General features: G+C 39.3%; 1 protein-coding gene across 1 annotated transcript; it reads right to left on the bottom strand.

The window, feature by feature from the left end:
• Positions 1-2,544: 2,544 nt before the first annotated feature.
• Positions 2,545-22,407, bottom strand: fah (fumarylacetoacetate hydrolase (fumarylacetoacetase)). Its single transcript, XM_044347069.1, has 14 exons — positions 22,239-22,407; positions 21,623-21,733; positions 19,307-19,428; positions 18,249-18,298; positions 17,051-17,141; positions 14,561-14,658; positions 14,212-14,264; positions 13,909-14,008; positions 9,101-9,231; positions 7,569-7,644; positions 6,942-6,988; positions 5,266-5,367; positions 3,463-3,580; positions 2,545-3,222 (listed from the first exon to the last, which is right to left on the bottom strand). Exons 1-14 carry the CDS (start codon positions 22,317-22,319, stop codon positions 3,146-3,148), a joined length of 1,257 nt encoding a protein of 418 aa, XP_044203004.1. The 5' UTR covers positions 22,320-22,407; the 3' UTR covers positions 2,545-3,145.
• Between the last annotated feature and the right edge of the window lie 851 nt (positions 22,408-23,258).

Raw genomic sequence — 23,258 nt, 5'->3', positions numbered from 1 at the left:
GCATTGGCCAGTCACATACATGCAAGTGCACATTCCTGGTGGATTACTATGAATGCTGTATTTCTACTGCTTACCTTGTGATTGGAAAGATGAAAAATAAAACAGTTGCTGTTGTTTTAACACAGGACTGATTTCAGGCTGAATACTAGCTAACTGGTTGGTTTGGCAATTGTATGTCTGGGTAACCTCCCTGCCTCTGACAAAGTGCAATGCAGTTTCTTCCTGAAGCTTTTCAATAGGAAACATCTGGTTCTGTCTCACTTTAAAATGGAAGAGGCTGTGGCTCAGGAGCTAGCTGGAAGATCGGCAGTTTGATTCCTGGCTCCTCCAGTCCGCATGTCAAAATGTCCTTGGGCAAGATACTGAACCCCAAAGTGCTCTTATGTGAATGTGTGTGAATGATTGGATTCCCTCTGATGGGCCGGTTGGGACCTTGCCACCATATGAATGTGTGTGAATGGGTGAATGTGACGCGTGGTGTAAAAAGTGCTTTGAGTGGTCGGAAGACTATAAAAGTACAGTCCATTTACCATTTCCAAACAGAGCAACCCCACACCCTATTGTCTAACACATAAACCACTACTGTACATGTCCCACATGAAGGTTTTCTTACACACACTGGCGACTGATCATTAAGATTATAGTTCATTTTTAATTGTTCCCTGCCTCGCTGCTTCAGATTGAGTTTTCCTGATTCATGTCCGCAGTGGGCCTGCGGTGGCGGCGTGAATGTGGGGATAGCCCAGGCTAAAGCGTCATGTCATATTTCACAGTTGATTGGCTATCTGTCAGACAGAGATCCGCACAGATGCGGAAGCAATGCAAAAGCTGTTGAACCTTTTTGGCTTCATGCGCCACTGAGCAACTTTCATAGGAATGAACGGGGCCCCGCCTCCGACGCTGTATCCAGTTCTCTTTATACATCCATGAGTTCATCTCTGCTGCGTCTAGTTTCATCCTTCGGACCACGAACTGTTTCTCCATGTCTGATGCTGAACTGTGAGCGGGATTTTCTGTCTTTGCTTTGCTGAGGATAAGTCGGCTGCCCCGCACCTGAGTAACACACAGGCCTGCAACTTTTTTTATTTTGTGTGTGTGTGGGCCCACTGTGGTGTTGAGAGTCCAGTGAAGTATTTGATCTGAGTCTGCTATAGGGAATAGTAGACAAAGGGGCAAGAATTGTGGGATTGTGCCAAAGTAAACTGAGGAGATTTAAGTTTTGGATTGTAACGTTTTGGTATAAGCCAATTTATTTTGTGTCTTTGTTTCAAGTGATTTATTGAGTTGCTAATCTAAGCTTTCATCCCAAACAGGTAAACCTTTGTGGTAGCTACCTTAGGAAACCGGACCCAAGCAGACCATCATTACAGTCTAAAATTAGTGATAGCAACCTAGGCATAATGTAGAGTTGGGGTTACACATATAGAGTTCCATATAAAGTACATCTATGGTCTGAGAATGGAGTTGTGGGTTTGAATCCCAGCTGTTCTAGCAATTTTGATGCTCAGTGAAAGGATGTTCTCTGTGTTCCAGATGTTTCTGGACTTCCTGGAGCAGCTGCAGACCAAGGACACAGACAGGGAGCAGTGTAAACATGCAAACAAGTTCCACATGCACTCAGAAATGCATGCAAACATGGCTGCACAAACGGATTAGAACACACACACAGCTGTATTCTCACTGAGTTAATGCAGCAATAAAATTCACATTTACAGTGCTGATGACTTTTAGTAAGTTCCACCAGGTCTATCAGGGCACTACAGCACATTAATGCAGACAGTCCAGAGAACCAGAAACAAAGTGTGAAAGATCCAAAATGCCTCAGCTGCCATGATAAGAACAGTTTGATCTGTTATTACTGGCAGCAGAGATGGTTTTTGTTCTCACTGATTATTTATTCATCACCTCTTGCCTTTCTAGAAGAAAATCAGTCTGCTGATATGTATCTGCATAATTACAACAGTCTGTCACCATTAAAGGTACATTCATTACAGTTTCCTCATAGTTAGATATGAGGAAGACAAAACCAACAATGTGTTAGTCCATCTCTCAATACTTTATGATTTCCCAACTCTGTCTGTGTCTCTCAGCCCCAAGCCCATTGGTTGTCTGTTAATTTATTGGTCAACTTATACAAATAACAGAACACAAGCACTGTGTCACTTAGCATCTAACTAGCTTAGCTGCAGTTTAGATCAGGTTTAGCTAAGATTTAAATAGCTGAGCAATAAGAATCAATTTTCACTTCAGCTGAACCTGTTCTAAACTGCAGTTAAGATAGTGACTTGCTGATTGACACAGCATCTTTTTTGCATGCTGTATAAACACAGTGATGGGACCACGTCTGTTTTTCTATTTTCAACAGTAGAGGAATCCAATTGGGTGTTCTTGTGAGTGTTTCTGGCAGCAGGACAGTGCGTGTGGGACTGAATCAAAATAAACTACAATGTTAGTCAGTGGAACAGTGTGGCTCAGCGATGTGTTTCTAATAGTTCTTGGACAACAATGGAGGTGTACAGCACAGAAGAATAAGATATATCAGGCTTTGCTACAAACACAACATTTATTAGTAGAATTCATAGAAGGTTTGGTCATTTCATGGGATTTGATGGCAATAAGAAAAATATAGAATATCCTAACCTGTAAAGTAATCAGTAACATGTCTCTCTAAACAAAGTAATAAAAGATGTGATTAAAGACTGCAGGAATCTAATGGACACAGTGAGGCAACAGGAAAACAAAAGACATAAACACAATGAGATTATAAATGGATGATTGTATTATAAATCATGGGCAAACACACACAGAACATCAATAATACTGATCCTGGTACAGCAGTAACACTGACATGATGTGGGAGAATCCCTCTGCTGTATGAATATTGCAGTGGATTTCAGTAACAAGATCATTGTACAACTCTACAGAGCTCTGGGAAATGCATATCAATGATTAACTAAAGCTGCTATCATGTCATTTTCACAGAGGAATGTGTGTTAACGTGTGTGTGTGTGTAGGGAGAGAGAGGAATAATACGTGAGCAGTCTGTCATTCATGGACAGTGAGGGTGAAAATAGGGAGAAATATTGGATTCTTTCAGCTTTATGCTCCACAATAAAATGCCCACATAAATAACAGTGTAAGTGGTTCAGTGTTGCAGGGAGGGGAGGATGGTTCCCATGCAAGGCCCGAAGCCCACCCTGTGTCCATCTCTTTCACAGTAACCTAGACAGAGGAAGAAACATTTTATTTTCTCATTATAAACATACATTATGATCATGTAGCCAGGTTCTAGACCTTTGAATCGCACACACAATCACTCTGTTGTTGTGCAACTAAAAGCAACTACTGTCCAATCAGATCTTAGTGGGTGACATTCATGCCTATTAGTGACGGAAAAATGGTGACACTATACGTTTCTAGTGAATGACCCCGTGAGCCACTGCTGTGCTGGTTCAGTCTAACCTGTGATGGTGACTTCATCTCCATCCTTCAAGAAAGTTCTGGTTTCTCCTCCTCCCACATCAATGCACTTGGATCCCCTCCATGATAGCTCCAACATGGAGCCAAAAGTCTCTGGATCCTGTTGAGATACAGCGTATATAATATACTACAAATGTACTGTACATATAAAACACAAGAGAGACAGGTAGACAAACTCTGTAGTTGGCTCCTTATGCATTATCCAGCATGGAACTGCCTGAATTGTCACATAGATGTTCAAAGCCCAGGGGCCAGATGCATAAAACTCTGTGTGTACTCACTAAGCCAGAAATATGCATACATATTCTTTTCATCAGATTTATAAAGTCATGTGTGCACATGGTTCTGTTTTATAAATCTCAGTCATCGAGGAACTGGATGCATGTGCATGAGCCTCATTTCCACTCCGACAATTAACCATAAATGGATGAAGACGGCCTGAACCAGCTGTTTTCATATCAATTCACCGCCTGCTCCACCAGTCTGTTCAGCTGTCAATGAAACAACCGGAAAAGAAGTGCAGTTTCACAGATTGTGTTGCACCAGTGAGGTTCTCCAACAGCAGAACAGCCGTCATTACACGCAACCATTCTGTGTGGCTCGTTATATGGTCTATATCATTAATTCATCATATGGACCTGTAAACCATCGTCAGCAGTGATCTCAGAAATGTAATCAATGGGTTTGTAGCTCCTATCTAAAGCAACTTTACAAGATGTGACACTACTAAGGATAAAATAAAAAGAATAAGAACAGCAAAATAAAATGTTGACTCCTTTGTAAATTGAAAGAATGATGAAATCAAACACAAAAGTAACTAATCAATGTTAACTTAATAAATGCACCTTTGATTGGCATTTTACAAATACCTGTGTAAACTCCAAACCCCCCCCCCCAAAAAAATTACACAATCAGTGCAGCTGGTTTTCAACCTAAACAAACAATGTTTTAATAAAAGATTCCGTCTCTCACCTTATATTTCATCTCCACCTCATCACATCACCCTCAGATTACTTTAGAAAAACGTGTACGCCTGGTCTGAGGTATGCGTGAGGTGCGCACATTCTGTGTTTATAAATACTTGTTCATGTGCAGGAAATGGCGTATGCATGGTTTTTGTGCGTACGTATCGTTTATGCATCTGGCCCCCCTGGTGTGTATACATCTTATTGGATTACAGCATCTTTTGAATTATTGTGATGGCATAAGTTTTTGTAAAAAGCTGAAAATCAGTCGAGTGAACTTTAGAACAGAAGGTTATTGGAGAAAGAAAAGGAAAGAGGGGTTTAAATATAATGTATGACATATAAAAACAAGGGGATAAAGTGTGAAAACCCTACAATTTGTAAAAGAAAAGGCAAATTAGGGATCATTAAAATCCAAACTTTTCAAATTTCACACATTTGAGCTTTAATTCAACATTTTCAAGATCAGCATTCAATTCAACATTGTAAGCATGAAATGTCTGACCTGACTTTACCATAATGGCTTTCTGTCTGTGTTTGTCAGATTGTGTCTCTTCTGATTTTACCTCTGTCTTGTGTAATGTTATGTAATTATGTACTTGCACGATTTGCGAACATTGTCTTCTATTAATTGCTTTGCATGTCTTTAAACTTTTTGTTCTCTGTTCACCTGCTTAATGTTTTTGCCTGTTCTGATTTTACATGTTGTTTGTTTTATTGTTATATTAATAGTTAATCTGACATCTAAAACAGTTGAGCAGCACACACACACACACACACACACACACACACACACAGAGTTGCACATGCAGACACTAACCGGTCCACTGATGGTACCAGAAGCCAGCAGGTCTCCTGGTCTGACGTTGCAGCCGTTGACTGTGTGATGGGCAAGCTGCTGCTTCATGGTCCAGTACATGTGCTACAGATAGACAGACAGATGGAGGGAAAGAGGAAGCAAATGAGGAGAGACAGACTGTAGGATATCATACTGGATCAATACATACATTTGGATCAATGCAGGTCAGACCTATCTCTGCAGGCTGTTGATGACTGAGATCAGGGAGGGAGTTTGTACTAAGGGGCTGTGTCCACCAAAGTGTTTTTTCCTGAGGCCAGTATTTTTTGAATTGTTTGCAATGATAGTGCTGCATATTTACACTATGCTACAAATGCCAGCAACATGACAAGGTGCTGAGCGTCTATTCTGCGCTGAGCACTGCATGTTTGGTGTTTTTTTCTGGTCGAACAATGTTCAACTTTGGGTAAATCGCTGCACTTGTCACTGTCACTTTTTACCCAGCCATCCAATCCCAGTGGAGGAGAGGCAGGACAAATACGACAAAGACCAAGCGTCACATCCTACATGCACAAGTCCTGAACAACAACAATAATGGACGTTACCCAAGTTACCAGGCTCCATCCAACTTCAGCTCTTAAACCAAATGATGGTATTCACAGAGATGTTTCCTCCACAAAATCTCATCAACCCACCTAGACTGGTGAGTCTGTCCTCTCTCCTTACATGCATCAGCCTTCCCTTCATCCAGAGCAAGGGCCTGAGCAAGTACTCTACCTTGTGCTGACACTTATACATTCAGTATTTGTTGATAACACAAACAATTAGCGAAATTAGGTACTTGCGACACATAAATTAACCATACTTCTGCGGATATTCTTTATCATAACAACCAAAGCGTCTCAGCTGAAAAAATGCTCTGCCTCCAAAGTGCTCTCAAGCGTTCCCAGCTGGTCATTTTCAGAAGAGCACCTGGCGCTACCCAAACCTCACAAAATAGTTCAGGACTGTAGGAAAAGAAGGAAATATCACATTTTTCACGGGACCCATATGAGTGGCCATTTGAACAGTGAGAGGCCAGGCTCAGAGAGGAGGGCAGATGTTATAGTAAATAAGCCTAAAACCCCACAGTATAGTTAATTTAACTACATGTGTAATATCACTTGATAGAAATAAGTTTATTTGTATAGAATATTTCTATAATTGTTTATTATTTGCAGTACTTTATGGGTCACAGAATGTGGTGCACATTCTTAGTTCTTAGTGCACCACATTCCTAATGCCATTGGTGTCATCTAGCACAGAAACTAATTGCTGATTAATCAATTAGTTGTTTAATCAATGATATAACAAGAAAAAAATTCAAAATGTATTTTACATCATTGTGATGTGACATAAAATTGAACATCTCTGGGTTTCTGACTCTGTTGAACACTACCTTGTGCTTTTAGAAAAGTTGATGGACAGTTTTTGGAAAATAATTTTATTGAACAAATCCTTAATCCCTTATTGAAAAAGTAATCAACAGATTATTTGATAATGACAATAATTGTTAATTGCAACCCTACTATTATCTTTCAGTAACACTTACTAAACTCTTTGCCCAGGGCCTCAAAATCTCTGTACATGCTGTATTATTTACTATAATGTAGCAATGAGTGTTATAGTGTACATGACTCAATACATCAGATTCTTACCTTGAAGTTAGACTTGCAGATGGTTGCAGGCTCTGCCATGCCCTGTCCTAGAAGAGTAAACAGACAATGTTTTCATAACATACTTCTCTCTTCCTTTTTCCTTTTTCCTCGCCTCCTTCCCTCGTACGACCCTGAGGGGGTCCGTCCCTGCCCAGGTGCTGCAGCAGATTCCCCGTGAAGCTTCCCCACACTGCATACAACAGGCAAGCCAGTGGAATTCATTCACCACTTTTGCACGTGCCTTGTTGATGGTGTGGTCCTTGCTAGTGAAACAGTCATATTGTGGGGACTCCCCTCTCTTATGGGGACAAAAACCAAGTCCCCTTAACATAAATCATTAATTTTAGGGTGAAGCCTTGGTTTAAAGTTAAGGTAAGTTTAGGGTTATGTTAAGGTTAGGGTAAGGGTTAGGGTTAGGCATGTGGTGGTTTTGGTTAAGATTAGGGTAAGTCTCCAGGAAATGAATGTAAGTCAATGTAATGTCCTCTGTAATGGAAACATGACTGTGTGTGTGTGTGTGTGTGTGTGTGTGTGTGTGTGTGTGTATGTGTGTGTAACTACAAAAGTACACAATGCACAATGAAACCATTGTGGTTTATTTGATGATAGTCACTTGGTGTGCAGTACCTTTTAGTGACACAAACAGGTTGATGTTGAAAGTGTAAGCATCTTGGTGCTGCAAGTAGGGGAGAGGCTCTGGATCCTGCAGGAAAAGGAGAAACAGGAGCTAGATGAGACAGGTCTACAAAGCTAAATGGAGAAAAGCAAAACAGTTTCTCTATGGTCTATTGTAGTGAAGATCTCACCACTAGTGAGACAAAAAAAATGTTGAATTTGTCCTAATGCCTAAATTCCACTGGGCGTGTGTGCACCACGTTCCAGCTCCGACATGGCCACTGGAGCTGATGCTTGTGATCCCACCGGGTGCACTGCGGCACATTTCAGAGGCATCAGAGAAGCGGCTCTCCGGTCTGCTGCTCCCGGTGGAATAGGGCACCGTGCAGAGGACGGAGCAAAAGCCGGAACGCGGCGCACATGCGTCTGGTGGAATCCCGGCATAAGGGTAGCGCCACAGGGAGTCATGTGCTGCTAAATTGAAAGGGTTAATCATCTGTACATATCTGTACATCTTACACCTTGAATAAAACCATGGAAAAAACATGTCAGCAGCACAACAGTACCAGCTGCAATCTGCCATCAGTGTCAATCACTGGATCTGTACAGCCACTGCACTGCTGCTGCTCATGACTCAATACACAATCAATGTAAAGAACGTAAAGAACTTAATAAAAAAAAGCCTACAAAGAAACTTTGTGTCCAAGTTCTATGCAAAGTGCAATTGTGTATAACAATGTTAACTGATGTTAGCAACAGAAAGATTTTTGACGATGTGAAGCATCTTCATAAAGTGTAGGCCCTTATGAAGATGGGAGCAATTGTAGGAGCAACTGTCTGAAGAACAGAATGGTAGAATTGCAGCAATATTTGAAGAACGGCATCTATGGTGTATGGTGACGTCAGAATTATGAATGAAGGGATTTTTGACAGCATGGTAAAGTGGATGTGACAGAGACAAATAGAACAGGAGGAAAAAGACATTCACCCGTAGTGGAATAAAGGCAAAACACGAGGGAAGAGATCTTCCTTCTTGAAATTTTGCTTCATTAACAATAAATATATATAAATGTGTTTATTTATATATATATTATTTTTTCTCAATACTTTCTCAATACTTATTAATACATAATGCAGTAAATTTTCATACCTGAGTAAAAAAAGCTCCTCAAAGTACTCACTACATGCTCACAGTAATAATTGAAGACTACTCTGATGAGCATATCAACATTTTCAATCTGCTCCGATCTTCTCTCACCTGGACTATGGTGGCAGAACAGTGAGTACACTGTTCACAAAGATTTTAGTAAGAAACTTCACCTCAAACAAATAAAATCAAACTAACAGACTTTCATAAGTATAACTTGCAGGAATGCATTTTTGTCCCATGATGGTCTAAATGCTTTTCAAGATATTTTTCTGCCTTGAGAGGAATAATATTTAGGTGGTTAACTCTGAATCCTAATACTTAGTTTTTGTCGTGGAAATAACAGTAACAGCTCTCCAAACTGTATACTGGTGGAAGTTGTAACCCTGGTACTAACCTGGATAGGGTTGGACTCTGCAAAGGGTAACAGTGCCTCCATGGGGACAACCCATGGTGAGATGGTCGTCCCGAAGTTCTTCCCCAGGAAAGGACCCAGAGGAACATACTCCCACGACTGGATGTCCCGGGCTGAAGATAAACACACAAATTTGTGTTTAAGTAGGCAGATAATGGTGCTGTATTGCTTATTAGCCAGGAAATAACAAGATGTAGACCTGAAACTTGAACTGCTCTGTTAAGCCAGGAAACAAATAATTCATATGATGCTCCTGTAATAATTATCCAAAAACCACTAAAGGTTGCTGTCACTTGAACCTAAATATATGTAGTTGTGGTGCACTTGCTGAATCAACTGATTCTGGTGTTGTTTTTTCAAAAACGATCTCCGTCCACACAAATGTTTCAGTACTGTTTTAGAATTAATCTCTGTCCATACCAACACGCCTGAAAACGCATATCACATCACCATTCACGTACACTGGGCATGCGCGAACCGGGGTAAACAGGAAACAGTTTTTATTGTCCCTCTTGTATTGTACTGTTTACTCCGCGGTTGATTGCTTAGTTTCAGAAAATACTACAGGAAGAACAGCAATGGCAAAAAGTAACAGCTGCTAGCATAGACAACAAGGTCAGCAACACCTGTTATTCGTTATCCATGTTGAATTAACACTGGTAGTCAAGGCTGATGTTGTTTGTTTTCTTCTGGAAAAAGATCACGTGATAGGGGCATGTCAAATCAGGGAGAGATACATCGTAACTAATAAGAACCAATCAGGAAGTGAACATGGGTGTCTGCGTCATTGTTTTCAAAGGTCTCTGTTTTAGGGGTTTGAAAACTCCGGAGTAGTGTGAATCCTGGTTTGAATGTATTAAAAGTTATGCATTTACAATGAAAACATATCAGTCTGGATGTAGCCTTAGAAGGACAGTCTCCATTTACAGTTCCTTGAAATGTCTTGCATATGTGGCACAAGTGGTTTGCTCACAGGTGGCTGGGCCCTCAACAATATTGTATATTGTATTGTATTACCTTGTTTTAACATTCCTTAACTTAAGCAATTGAAGGCATGGCTGGAGTTCAGTACTTAAGTGCTTTAACCCACCCATGGGGATAACATGAAACTTTTCAGTTTCTGTAGTGTAGTGATTATCAAATTTGCCTAACATGTGAATGGTCCCTGGTTAGAAACTGGACGGGAACACTTTGTTCATGTTTACTCCTAGTAATTAATAAATTCAAGCAATGCTGACTCAGATCATCAACACACTGGGCACAATGTAACACTATGTAATACTCTAGAAAACAAATAACAAATTAATCCATACACATGATGAATCACTGTCTATTTATTCTTTTTGGGTTAGCTTTCTGTTTAGCCCATTTATTGATTTCTGTATGTGAATGAGGGCAGTTCATATCCTGACTGTAATGCTCTGTTGGACAGCAGGAACCTGCATGATGTTGATGTGTTACTTTTGTCTGGCTAGGTGAATAATAAAGCAGCTGGTAGAAAACTCAACACTCCCCATTGGGGAAAAAGAGGTAGTGGTGTGCTCGAGGACTGTCTTGAATCATATAAAACTCAAGAAAAAATGCAGGTGCTCTTCCCCATTGGGTAACTGAACCCCAGTCTTCCACTTGAAAGGTGGAGATACTGACCCCTATAATAACGAGGACTGTTGCATCACTATTTCTGGCACATCAATTGGCTCCATTGTGCTTAGTGAAAGTTCCAGATTTACATTTGGACTCTTTCAAGGCCAGTAAAGAGGTCTCCTATGTTAAAATCAGATGTTTTGTCATTGTTGACTCAACCATCCACTCCAACTTCCTCCCTAAGGTGACTTTGTTGCTCTATAGCAAATACAAAGAATTACATGATGTTACAAACAGCGCTGTGGCTAGCACTGAGAACACAGGGGTCATGTCTTTAGCATTTTTTATGAAAATTTTCCAGTTTTAGCAATATTTAAGTAGAGATTAGCATATCAGAAGAACTGTATTTCCCCAATAGAATTTTATCCCTGGCAGTGTAGCCAGTCATGTTAAATGGATAAACAAAATATGACAAATCCAAAACTAAAGCATTTTAGTAGAATTTATTCCTGGTGTTCTCTGAGTAGTGGGGTATGTGTTGGGAGACTTAGAGTCAGGGTCTTAGGATATCTGAAATCTTGGTTCCTGTCATGGCTGGAGGAGTAAATTAACTGGAAGAACAGGTTCAGTTCAAAATATAGTGTTTGGGGTGAGATGGTGACGAGCAGTCACTGATGCTCCTCTCTCTCCAAACCTCAATGTTGCATCTATGCTGCCACAAACTGGTGGGCATGATTAGCTTACTCCTTTGAGGACACAAGTAAAAATAACAGTTTAATTTACGTATCCAATGATAAGTCAATCCATGTTGTCTAGTCACTGCATTGATCAACACAAAAAAGGATTCAACCCACAAAATTAGTTATTTACTCAAAACTGCTCATATTGTTCCCACTTGACTCCAAGAATCAGATGTGTAATGCTTTTCACACCAAATACATACACATTCCCACATATATATCATTAAAAACAAATATAAATAAATCAATAAATAAGAATAATCATAGGAAAGTGTTATGTTAAAAGTGAGTTTTCAGAAGGGGCTTAAAAGAAAATATTGAATCCCATTTTATCACACAGTAAACTGTACACAGGTCAGCCAACCATCACAATCTGACTCAGATTAAAGCCTCTCTCTCACAGACTGCAGTCTCAGCTACTGGGCTGAATTAGACAACTTTAAAACTTGCTTTATTAAATGTGAGACCTTTAACAGGACAGGCTGTACTGGTTAGTGACCTAATTACAGATCATAAGCTGGATGTATTATTTTTAACTGAAATTTGGCTGGATTCAAGTGGTAGTTTACAGAGGCATCAACGCGAGATTTTAACTTTTCAAATGTTTTTAGGTCCGATAGGAGAGCTAGAGGTGTAGCAGCACTCTTCTCTGATATGATTTTTATGTAGGCGACTGGCTTTTGGTGAGTACACCTCATTTGAATATCTTGCACTGATACTGAAATAAACAACTCATGTCTTATTTATTATAGCATATCGAACTCAGCTGACATCTTTGCTACCAAATTCTGTAATGTTGTAACATCTAATATGTCATCCTCTGGTGACATGGCACTTACCTTTAATCAAGGTACTCAACTGGTTTTAGATGATATTGTTCCTGTTAAAATCAAAGTGTTTTCTGATAAAAGTAAAAGTCTGTGGCTAACGGATGAATTGATAAGGAGGAAGAAATAGACTGCAGAAGGGCTGAGCATAAATGGCTTAAAACCCAGCTTATGGAGCATCTTGATACTTACAAAAATCTATTAATTAGTCATAACTCAGAAATTAGAAAAGTGAGGCAATCATATTTTAATATATAATAAACAATAATACACACAATTCAAGGGCTCTCTTTTCCACTATAGATAAACTTTTAAATAACTTCAATTCCAGGTGAGGCGTGAGGTTTTTGCAGCCTCCTTTCACAATAAAATAATGACCATTAGGGAAAATTTTCCGATAATCACTCTTGCTCCTCCCACCCTGCCTACTTAATTTGCTACTATATTGGCAAATTTTGCACCAGTTCTCTTGATCCCCTTCCCACTTTTTTTTCCAAAAGCGTATTTAACTGTTTATCTAAGGATATTTTAACTTTGTAAACAACTCCTTACAATCTGTAATCTGTTAGCAAACAGCTGCTTATTTCCATATCTAGCAGTTACGGAGCAACATTATCATTCATTTGGAGTCGTGTTTGTGTCCACCTGGTGAATGTAAGTCCGATATTCATTCTCTTTTAGCTCTGCTTTTGTTCTTTAGCTGCTAAATGCTCCATTATACTCACCAGCTAGTCGCTATCTATGTCTGTTTGTTTGTGTCTGTGTCTGGTGCTGAGCAGGTAGTGTATAGTGGGTTTTTAAAGCTTTTTCTTTGAAAACAGCTGCCTGCTGCAGCCCAAAAAGTTGCAGCCAGACAGCTAAACAATGAGCTGAAATAGCCCTATAAAGCTCCGTGAAAACAAGCACAACTGATAATTCTCTGAAGGCTCATCACTACAAGTGATACCTCTCACATTACACATTGTCATTTCATACATTGTTATTATAAAAATATTGCTTATATCTGCTTTAAAGTGAGACTATGAAGCTAGTGATCAAGAACAAAAAAAAGAACTACTGAATGTAATTTTATGATGCTTGTCAGAGGGGTATGTATCACAAAGCAAGATTAGTGAGTTAGCCAGCTATCTTTTGGCTTGACTCAGTTTTCTGGGATCACAAAGCTGGATCACTTTTGCTGATACCGTAGAGTCTGTATTGTGTGTTTGTGAGGACCTTAAAGAGAGTATGTCATCTTTACCCCGTACATGACCACAGCAGAAATTTCATTTGCTTGCTTTTGTGAGGAATGTAAGAAACTGTGGAAGCGCCCCGCTGGCTTAATGGTTAAGACACATACCATATAACAGTGGCATCCACAGACCTTTGTTGCATGTTATTTTCTTCTCTATCCATTCTCTGTATCTATTTACTTTCAGCTGTGAAATAAAGGCCCCCTAAAAAGCCAAAAAACAACCTTAAACAACAACTTGACGCTTATGACAGTTCAGATAATAACATTATTTCCCTCCACATTTAAAAACCTGTTTTTCAGGACATTTTATCACATAATCCCAGGCTTTCCATGATGTGTAGGAACCGTAAATCATTTTCAAGCACATACAACAAGAACGTTCGTGTGTTGTACGGAGGCTCTTACCACTCCAGTCATTCATGAGTACCATGCCAAAGATGTGTTCATGAGCAGTCTCGATGGGAATTGGCTCTCCGAGCCGGTTCCCTCCACCAACAAAGAAGGCCTAATCAGAGGGAAAAAAGCACTTTTAAATATAACAGCAATAATGTATGATGTTGTGTAATACTGAATAACACACAGATTGAGAAAGTTAACAGAGAGAGGGCAACTCAGGCCCTTCTCTCAGATAGCTCACATGTTGAAATTTCAAGAGCTATTCAAACATTACAAACACAACCGATTAGACAAATTAAACACTGTAATCACCATCTCCAGTTCAATGTCCAACTGCTTTGATGGTCCAAACACTGGGGGTTTCGCTGAGAGAAAGGAAAGAGCAAACGTGGTTATCACTTACTGGTCTCTGTATACTTGTACTGTTGTGTTTAAAGTGTTTTATAAGCCTATCAGGTTGAAGAATTTTCTCTAAATCCAAATCTATATCTTATAATCACCCAACACATACAATGTTTTAAACAGCCAAATGCATATTGGTTGCATATGCTTTTTTTCATCCAATGGTGAGTGCAAGCTTAGCTGTATTGAGTAGGTATATTATTGATTTTGAATTGAGTAACAATAAATGAATAATATAAATGTTCCATCAGGATCTTACTCTGATCAGGTCTCATCTGGCCTGAGGGACGGCGAATGGGGGTCCCAGAAACAACCACTGATGATGCTCTACCATGGTATCCCACTGGAAGCCTCAACCTGCACAGAACAATAATCCAGTTAACAACGCAAAGCTTTTTAATTTACATTTGCTTCACATCACCCACATCAATGTTGGTCTTTTAGCTGTGTATAAACAAGACTAAGAATACAAAATATTGGACAAATTAGTGCAAGGGGAAAAGTCACCAAAGTCAGGATTCATCCTAAGTGGCAACTATCATGGCTTGAGGCTGAAGCCAATGCAGAGCACCATAAAGCTTCACCAATGACTGCTAGATGCTCCAGCTGTCTCCCATTCAAAAAGTCTCAAGTTATCTCTCTCTCTCTAAGTCAATCTTTTTTTTTTTTTCAAAGAGTCATTATGGTCTCAATCTCTGAATTCAGGCCTCTAATAAGTGTGCTGGTGGTCATTTTGGAAATTATTGCCCTGTTAATAAGATTTGAAGACTTTTAGTAGCTTTGATGTCTGCCGTGTTGGCAGTGATTGACAGCTGTGATTGACAGTTGGCTCACCTACTCCTCTCTCAGGCTCCGCAATACGCACTGAGTTGGACTATTGTTCCAATATTTCACTAAGTTTAATGTTACTTGATCATGATACCTGCCCTGTTAGCACAGTTTAGCTAAAGGAGCTAACATGCGCCCAGTGTGCAGCACTTGGTGTTCCCAGTAAGCTAGCATTAGCTTTGGTCTGAGGTAGCAGGGCATGTTTCCAGAGCAGGAAAGGCAACACCAAGCACTCCTTATTTGGAAGGTCCTGGCTCCAAACGGAAAAGATGGCACTGATCATATAGCTTCAAACCAGCTCCAATGATATCAACGGGTGATGTCACATCTCGCTATATGTCCATCTTTATATAGGCTATGATTCATCCTCTGGGGACCAGGAATATCTGTACCAATCTATATGGGCAAAAAACTTAAGCGCAGTAATAACCAGCATGCATAAACAAAGAAAAGGCTACTTAAGGGAGACTCTCAAGGGACTACTGCAGCGTGCAAAGCAAGGGTCACATGACAACCAAGACACAAAGCCACTTAGTGGTAGCCTCAGCATCTTGAAAACAAAGGAATTAAAACTAAACCAGTGGACATCACTAATCTTTGCTGATCATTTTGAAACAAAGACTTGAGGTCTAATATGAATGATCACCCTAATCCTAACGGTCCATACCCTAACAGAATGGACTGTTGTTGTTTATAGTTATACAAATGATCTTTCTCTAGCTTTAGTTCACTCACATGCATGTATGTTTGCAAATGACAGAACAGCAATAGCATACAGGAATATCTAACAAATTACAGCAAAGAGAAAAATGAAGCAATTGTATTCTAATATTGTAGCAAGTTGTGGTTTTGCAGTGAAAAGAACTCAAGTGGAGAAATAGTCTCAGGTTTTGAAGCAGTCCCTGTGTCCCATAGACCACACAGCTACAGGAAAATGCTGTTTATTAGTAACAGAACCATCAACACCGTGCACGCTCCATCGCACTCATACTGGAGGGAGGTAATTAAATGCACACATAACTTCACTCATGGTGTAAAATGCCTTCTTCCATAACAGCAAACTGTAAACTACTAGAAACATCGTAGAGTTAGTGTGAAGAACAGTAACACTAATCACTGTGTACCAGATAACATCTGTGGTGATATAGAACCTATAAACCTATGTCCGTAAACACATTGTCTCAGATCATGCTGGGAACTCTGCTCACTTACCCCAACGCTCTACAGTATGTTCAAATTGAAGAGGTCACCGAAGACAAATTATTGGAAATCAAAATACAAAACAATCTGACGTGGACAGCTCATATTGCTGACCTTTCAAAAAGGTGATGAAAGCAGGGATGGTTGGAGGAATTGCAAGCTTCTTAACTAAAGATATTTGTGAAGTTATATCTCACAATCTAATATATAGCCATATCAGTTACTGCTGTACAGCTCAGAGAGATATAAACAGATTACAGATTGCACTAAACATGGCAGCAAGGTTGATCCTATGACATTGCCTGACTTGACATGGTGGGAAGCTCTGGCAAACAGGAAGAATCATCTGCTTAACAAAGTATAGCGTGTCCAACTCTGACAGAGCTGCTCAGGCAGCCTTGGCATTCCTCCCATCAGGGTCTGAGATGAAATTAAGTCTGTCTGTGTTGTGTGACTGAGATGTGCTGCAGGGATGCCCTGAAAGTCCTGCTGCTGTGTTCAAATGCACACTGATGTTCTGAGGCCCAAATCAATTAGAGAAACCTTTTGGTGTCCCTCTACATATCACTGTTTGCCGAGAGCCTAGAACAAGTGTTTCAGGATGTCTCTCAATATCTGCCCCCAACACTGGGACTGCATTTAGGCCTCTTGGCAAGCCTTTTTATTCACTCCATCAACCATTTGTCAACAGCTGTTAGTATAGTGTTTATTGACAGTGTACCAGTTTGGCATCAGAGCATTTTCCTTTCCCCGGAACATGATGCCAACGTTGGTGGCATGATCCTTGGAGGAGTAGAAGTCGGTGTAATCACCTGTGAAGAGAGGGGAGTTCATGAGAGGAGCAGGCTGGAATATACCATCCTATTAGTGAAGTCTATCAGCACAAACTTGACTGAATGAGCCAAGTCATGTCCAATAATAGAAAAGTAACATATCATTAAACAGTGCCCCCTGGTGCTGATGTACCTTAAATCCATTTAACTATGTGAATGTTGTTTCCTGCATTTATTTATTGTCATTGGGCCTTCTATAATGATGGTAATCTAACAAAAGAAATTCTTTTTTTTAATTACAATTGTAAAATTACAGTTGAATTCTCCAATAGCAACCTGACAATGATATAATGTACACAACATAACCAAAAGTATATGGACACTCCTGCCTACAGACTTCAATGTACTTCTGATTTGGGTTCACTTTTCCCTGGTTTTTATATTTCATTTCAATGAAGGGAAATATTAATGCCACAGAACACTGATAGAGTTTGTGTTTGTCCCTGCTCTGATCTCATGAATGAGGTTCCAAAGTCTGGCCTTCCCAAAAGAGTGGAGGTTGTTACAGCAGCAGATTACAGACATGTTCAAGTATCACATATGGGTATAATGTTAGAATGCCACACGAGTGTTAGTGTCCACCTACATTTGCCATATAATGTACTCGCATTTTTATCTGAAAAATCAATTCTTGTATAGAGAGGACTGTCACTGAATAAGCTCTGACTGAATTACAGTTTTAGCGTCTTTTTACAATTCTAGCACCTTTTAATTACACTTCTTCACCTTTAAATAGAGATAATTTCCCTCAAAAACATTGCAGAGGAGGGCATGGTATTGTTCTCAACCCTGTGGAGTGTTTGCAGGACCTCCTGTCAGGCTTTTACAGTCCCACAAAGCTCCACTAATCAGCGGGTTAGGGAAGCCTAAGAGACAAAAGCCAGGACAGGAAAGGTGGTAACTTTTCTCTGTAATCACATAATAACAGTTAAAGGCCACCTTCATGATTATATCTGTATTTTTATTTATGTACTTTAGAGAGTCACTCAAACTGTGACTATAAAACTAGTTACCAGTGGACTCTTGGCTCCTGTTGGCATGGGGGTTAACAACAGTTTTAACACAAAGAACACAGGAGAGGCTCACCAATGTCTGCAGGAAGATGCATGGTGGCTGCACTCTGATGGATGAATGCTCTGTGGAGACAAAGACAGAAAGACAGTGAAAGGACATTTCCAATGACCTTATGAAAACATTTATTTTGTGTGCATCAGAGGCATTCAGAGGCTTGATAAGCAGGAACAACCTCTACTTTACTATTTTAAAGTGTATTTCTTATAATGCAACACAATTTGTTTATAATGAGACAAAAGGACACAAATGTTAAATATGAATTTATTTTCAGTACATGCTACAGACCAAATTTAATTAGGAATGAATGAATGAATGAATGAATTAACTTTGTTTTATTAAAGTGTCCTGCCACTGCATGGCCCATCCCTAATGAGAAACATTTTCAAGAATCCATGTTTAACTTCCAGTTGTGCTGATCACAAATGAATCTAAAGGAATATCACAAAAAACAAAAGAACAAACGCACAACCTAATAAAGAAAATAAGAATAATAACAAAAAATAACAACAACAAGAGTAAGCAACATCCATTTATAGTAATCCCAACACAATTTCAGCTGGTTTTAACATTTTGAGTATTCTTCTTATTCTGATATGCAGCTGGCGTGTGATTGTATTCTATATCATTATCCTCAGTGAATATTACTTCCAATAACCTAATTTCCCTAAAGTATAAACAGTTTCATCCTATGTCATGTTAGCTGATCTGTTGATGTTGCATGATATGATTGGCTTGTAAGAACTGCACAGCACATCTCTCATGTGAGAGACTGGAAACTTGAATAATAATGAACCTCGCCCCCTCATTTCACCTTTTTTTTATAAACTAAATAATCCTGACAGCAGTCATGCCTGGTTTTGCTGTTTTTTGCTCCTCTCATGACTCACAGCACAGCAGTTGAGTGGCGTAAAGCTGTTGCAGTTGCTGTTATGTTTTTGACAGTAAAAACAAGTTTATTTTTCAACCTTCTGTGACATCATTGATTGGGGTGTGACCAGAACTACACAAAGCATTAGCCCGGTGAAAACAATGAAAGCCTACTGTGTGGACTCTTGCATGAACAGACTGACCTGCTCCGAAGACTGACGTCATCTCTCAGTGTGGTCTCATTGGCTGACAGCAAGAACTGCAAGGTACTCCTGGTCTCCCTCCAGGCCTCATAACCCAGAGCCATGAAAGCATTTAGTGTGGGCTGGTAGGGAGGTAAAGACAAGGAATATGGCATATTAATATATATCACAGCACTGTGCTCGATTTTACACCTATGCCTACTTGAACAAGTGCTATGTAAAGCTGAGTGATGCCAGGATCAGACTACACAATTATATCTGTCCTCTGGGATTCTCACTGCATAGGCATAGATTTGGGTATGAACAGTAGGGTCAAGGTGCTTGTGAATTGTCAATATTTTTATAGATGTCAAACGATCTCATCATTTTAATTGTGGCTAAGTCTATGCAGGACTGCCAGGTTTGTGTGTTTTCTGTAAGTAGACTAAAGGGTGGAGGAGTGAGATATTTATACCTGACCTAATGATCGGGCAACCCACAGGCTGAATGCACACTGTAGGCTTACCTTACTGTGTCTGTGAGGTGATTGAACTTGCTGTGAAGTTGAAGTGGTATATGGCCTTTTAATTGATTCAAACGTCACAGAACTAAAAATTATTTGTTTGCTGGATATAAATAACAACAGTCAGTTGATATTACTTTTTATTTGAATTTCAGCCCTAAGGTGTTTCATTGCTCGAACATCATTTAACATTAATCAACATTATTGTTATTTTTTATTGTAACTCTTAATGAGAGTGCCCCCAAATGCAAAAGATGGAGGAAATATAGCTCATTGTTAAGAAGAGCCTAAGTGTAGGCAAAATCTTATCAATCTGTAATCAATCCAAACATACTCTTAAACATCAGTAACTTGTGTAGCATTAATGTTTATTAAATGCCATCCCTGCCCCTTTTCATGAGGTGATTATGAGTTGAGCTATGATTTTATGGATCAATATACATTGGACTTTATTTATAAGGTCAATTAGCTGCACCTTGTCCAAGTGATTGGTTTGTCATTCATCATTTTATCAGGAAAATCCTGGTTGGAGCAACGTGACCATCACAGAGACACACAGACAAGTGTTTACTTTACTTGAGTAAAAGTAGCAATACCACAATATATGAATACTCTGTTACAAGTATAAGTCCTGCATTTGAAATCTTACTTATGTAAAAGTACATAAATACTATCAGCAAATTGTAGTTTAAGTATCAAAAGTAAAAGTAATCGTGCCACAGAATTGCCCATTTCAGTGTTATGATGTTATATATATATATTATAGCATTGGATTATTATTACAGATGCGTTCATGTTTAAGTAGTATTCTCATGTTGGTCAATCTGATCAAGCTGATAGAGGTGAGGCTAATATTCAGTTTTACTTATTTATATAGCACCAAATCACAACAGAAGTTATCTCAGGGCACTTTTCACATAGAGCAGGTCTAGACTGTACTCTTTAATTAACAGAGACACAAATTCCAAGATTCAAGATTCCGAGATTCCGACTTCCTGTTAGACTTAGGGTATGGCTCCAAGAGGCTTTTTTGTGCATCTGGACATGATACAAGTGCCTCCCAAATTTCATTCATCTAAGTCTAGGGGGCGCCATTGAGCCGTTTTGGAACACCTAAGCCAAAAACCCATATCCGATATCAAGTTTCGCCACTTCTGATGAATGTGGAACATTTTGTGAGTTTTCGAGCATTCCTCGCACCATGCCCCAGCCAATTTGTGATATCAACTCAAAATACTTACTAATTCAGCGTGCAAAGTTTTGTGAGTTTTTGCACATCCTAAAGACCTCAAAAATGTGTTTGTAAAATGAAAATTGAAACACAAAATCAATATGGCCAACTTCCTGTTGGATGAAAAAATTTCAGAAATTTTTTTTCAAGGTATAATGATGAGACCAATGACCCAACCAAATTTCATGAAGATCAAAGAAACTTGCCCGCTGGCCACACCCAAGCCCAATCATTATAAAAGATAATAGATTTCTGCAGTTGAAACACGGTATAGAACTTTTGTGGAGGTGGGATTTAGTTTAAAGGCTCCTGACATTGAAGTCCACCAACATTTAACTGAGCTAGCTTGTCTCACTCCAGTTATGCATACAGTGGCAGGGCCAAAGGGCAGATTTTGACTGTTAATCACAAATTAATTAACGTCATAAATGGTAGTTAAAATAGCAAGAAAGTAAAACCACCAAAGATGGACATAGTAAACTCACCATCAGTTTGCTATCATATATTGCCCGGTATTAGTGATTGATGCCAGATTAAAGATGACATGAGCACTACATGTGATTAACATTATAAATCAACATACCTGGTCAAAGACATCCTGATGTTTGGACATAACAGGTCCTCGAAACAAGGACAATATCACACTGAGGTCCAGTATCTGGTCTCCAATGGCAACCCCAATGCGACGTTTGGGCTGAAGAGATAAAGCACACCACAACAGAACTTCAGATGATCCATGCTTCGACTGCACTGAATCTATCAAGTGGATCTCTTCTTTCAAGTTTGCAGTATTTTTACTCAGTGACCTCATTATGTGCCAATTTGAGTATTATATTAGTTTTTAGTACACATCCTGTCTTTAATATACCTACTTCAATTTTAGTGCATTACTGTAGTTTCATTTATGGTGTAAGATCAGTCTTGACATTAGTATTTTGGGGTAGCATGATAACAATAGAAAGGATCAGGATCACTGGTATACTCATACCTGCCATGGTGCACTTCACCACACTATGACTAGCAAGTATAAAAAGTATCTTTTCCCCAGTAGACATCATCTTTCCTCAATGCACCACTTTTTTTCTAAAAGTTTTATTTTGAAAATTGTGAGCAGAAGTCCTTAGTATTGTATTCTGACTGACTGGCTTCACAACACATCACTGCTTGTATCCTGTAGAAAAGAAGCAAGCTGCACTTACGTTATCGGATGTGGAGAATATTCCATAAGGAAGGTTGTGAAAGGAGAAATCAGACGTTGCTTCTACTTTTATGAAGGACATCTTCTCTTTGGCTGTGGTATTCTACTCAACTTGACTGAGTTACTGAGTTACTGAGTGACTGAGCGGCAGCAGTAAGCACCTCCAGATGTTTAACAGCCAGGGCCTTTGGACAGGCCCGCCTCCCACTGCACAGCCAATCACATGCTGCCTGTAGTATCCACCCTAATGCAGACCTCTGGATGTTAATGTAAACCAGCCTGCTAAATGACTAAGCACAATTCTACTGATCAGTCTTATCTGTTTTTAGGAAAAGGAAGATTCTAAAATGCTTAATGTGAAAGCAGTTTAATGAGAAAAAATATTTTAAAAGTTTCAACATAAGCAGACAGCAACAGATATTTAGGAAACTGTATTCGACATGATTTTGGATTATTCCTGAATAAAAGTTGTAAATAATTACAGTAAGTACAGAAAGTAAAAATTGAAAATAATTTATCTTTGATTAATTAAAAAACTTGTCATTACTGTATTTAAAAAAATGGGGAAATGAAGTACTAAAGAAGTGAACTTCAAAACAAGAGCTGACTGTAGTATAAGAAAAAAATGATACAGGCAGCATAAAAGAGAACAAATACCTTTAATGTGGACAGGCATTGACTGTTAGTCAAGTTAGGCAAGTATGCCCTTTTAATATATTTTGTCATTTCCCCAAATATTTTTTTGCTTCTTTAAGCTATTTTCAAATTTTCAAATCTCCTGCGAAGGTCTTTATCCTGCCTCGCTGTCATAAGGATCTCCTGTTTACAGTATATCTATGTATGCCTTATACCAAATCTTTTAATCATCGTTTAGTGCTTCTGAACCCTTTCGGAATGAAAATTATTAGTCATGATAATGGGCAGCACATAAGCTCTTGCATTGTTGCATCCCAGTGCTGTGAAGTCATACAGGTTCCAGGTATGAGTCTGCAGGGCTGTTGGCTGGGGTCGTTCTGTTTGG

This window comes from Thunnus albacares, chromosome 1, assembly GCF_914725855.1.
Source record: "Thunnus albacares chromosome 1, fThuAlb1.1, whole genome shotgun sequence".
Taxonomy (NCBI): Eukaryota; Metazoa; Chordata; class Actinopteri; order Scombriformes; family Scombridae; genus Thunnus; species Thunnus albacares.
The sequence above is the reverse complement of the archived record's forward strand: the minus strand, read 5'-3'. Positions and strand labels throughout refer to the sequence as shown.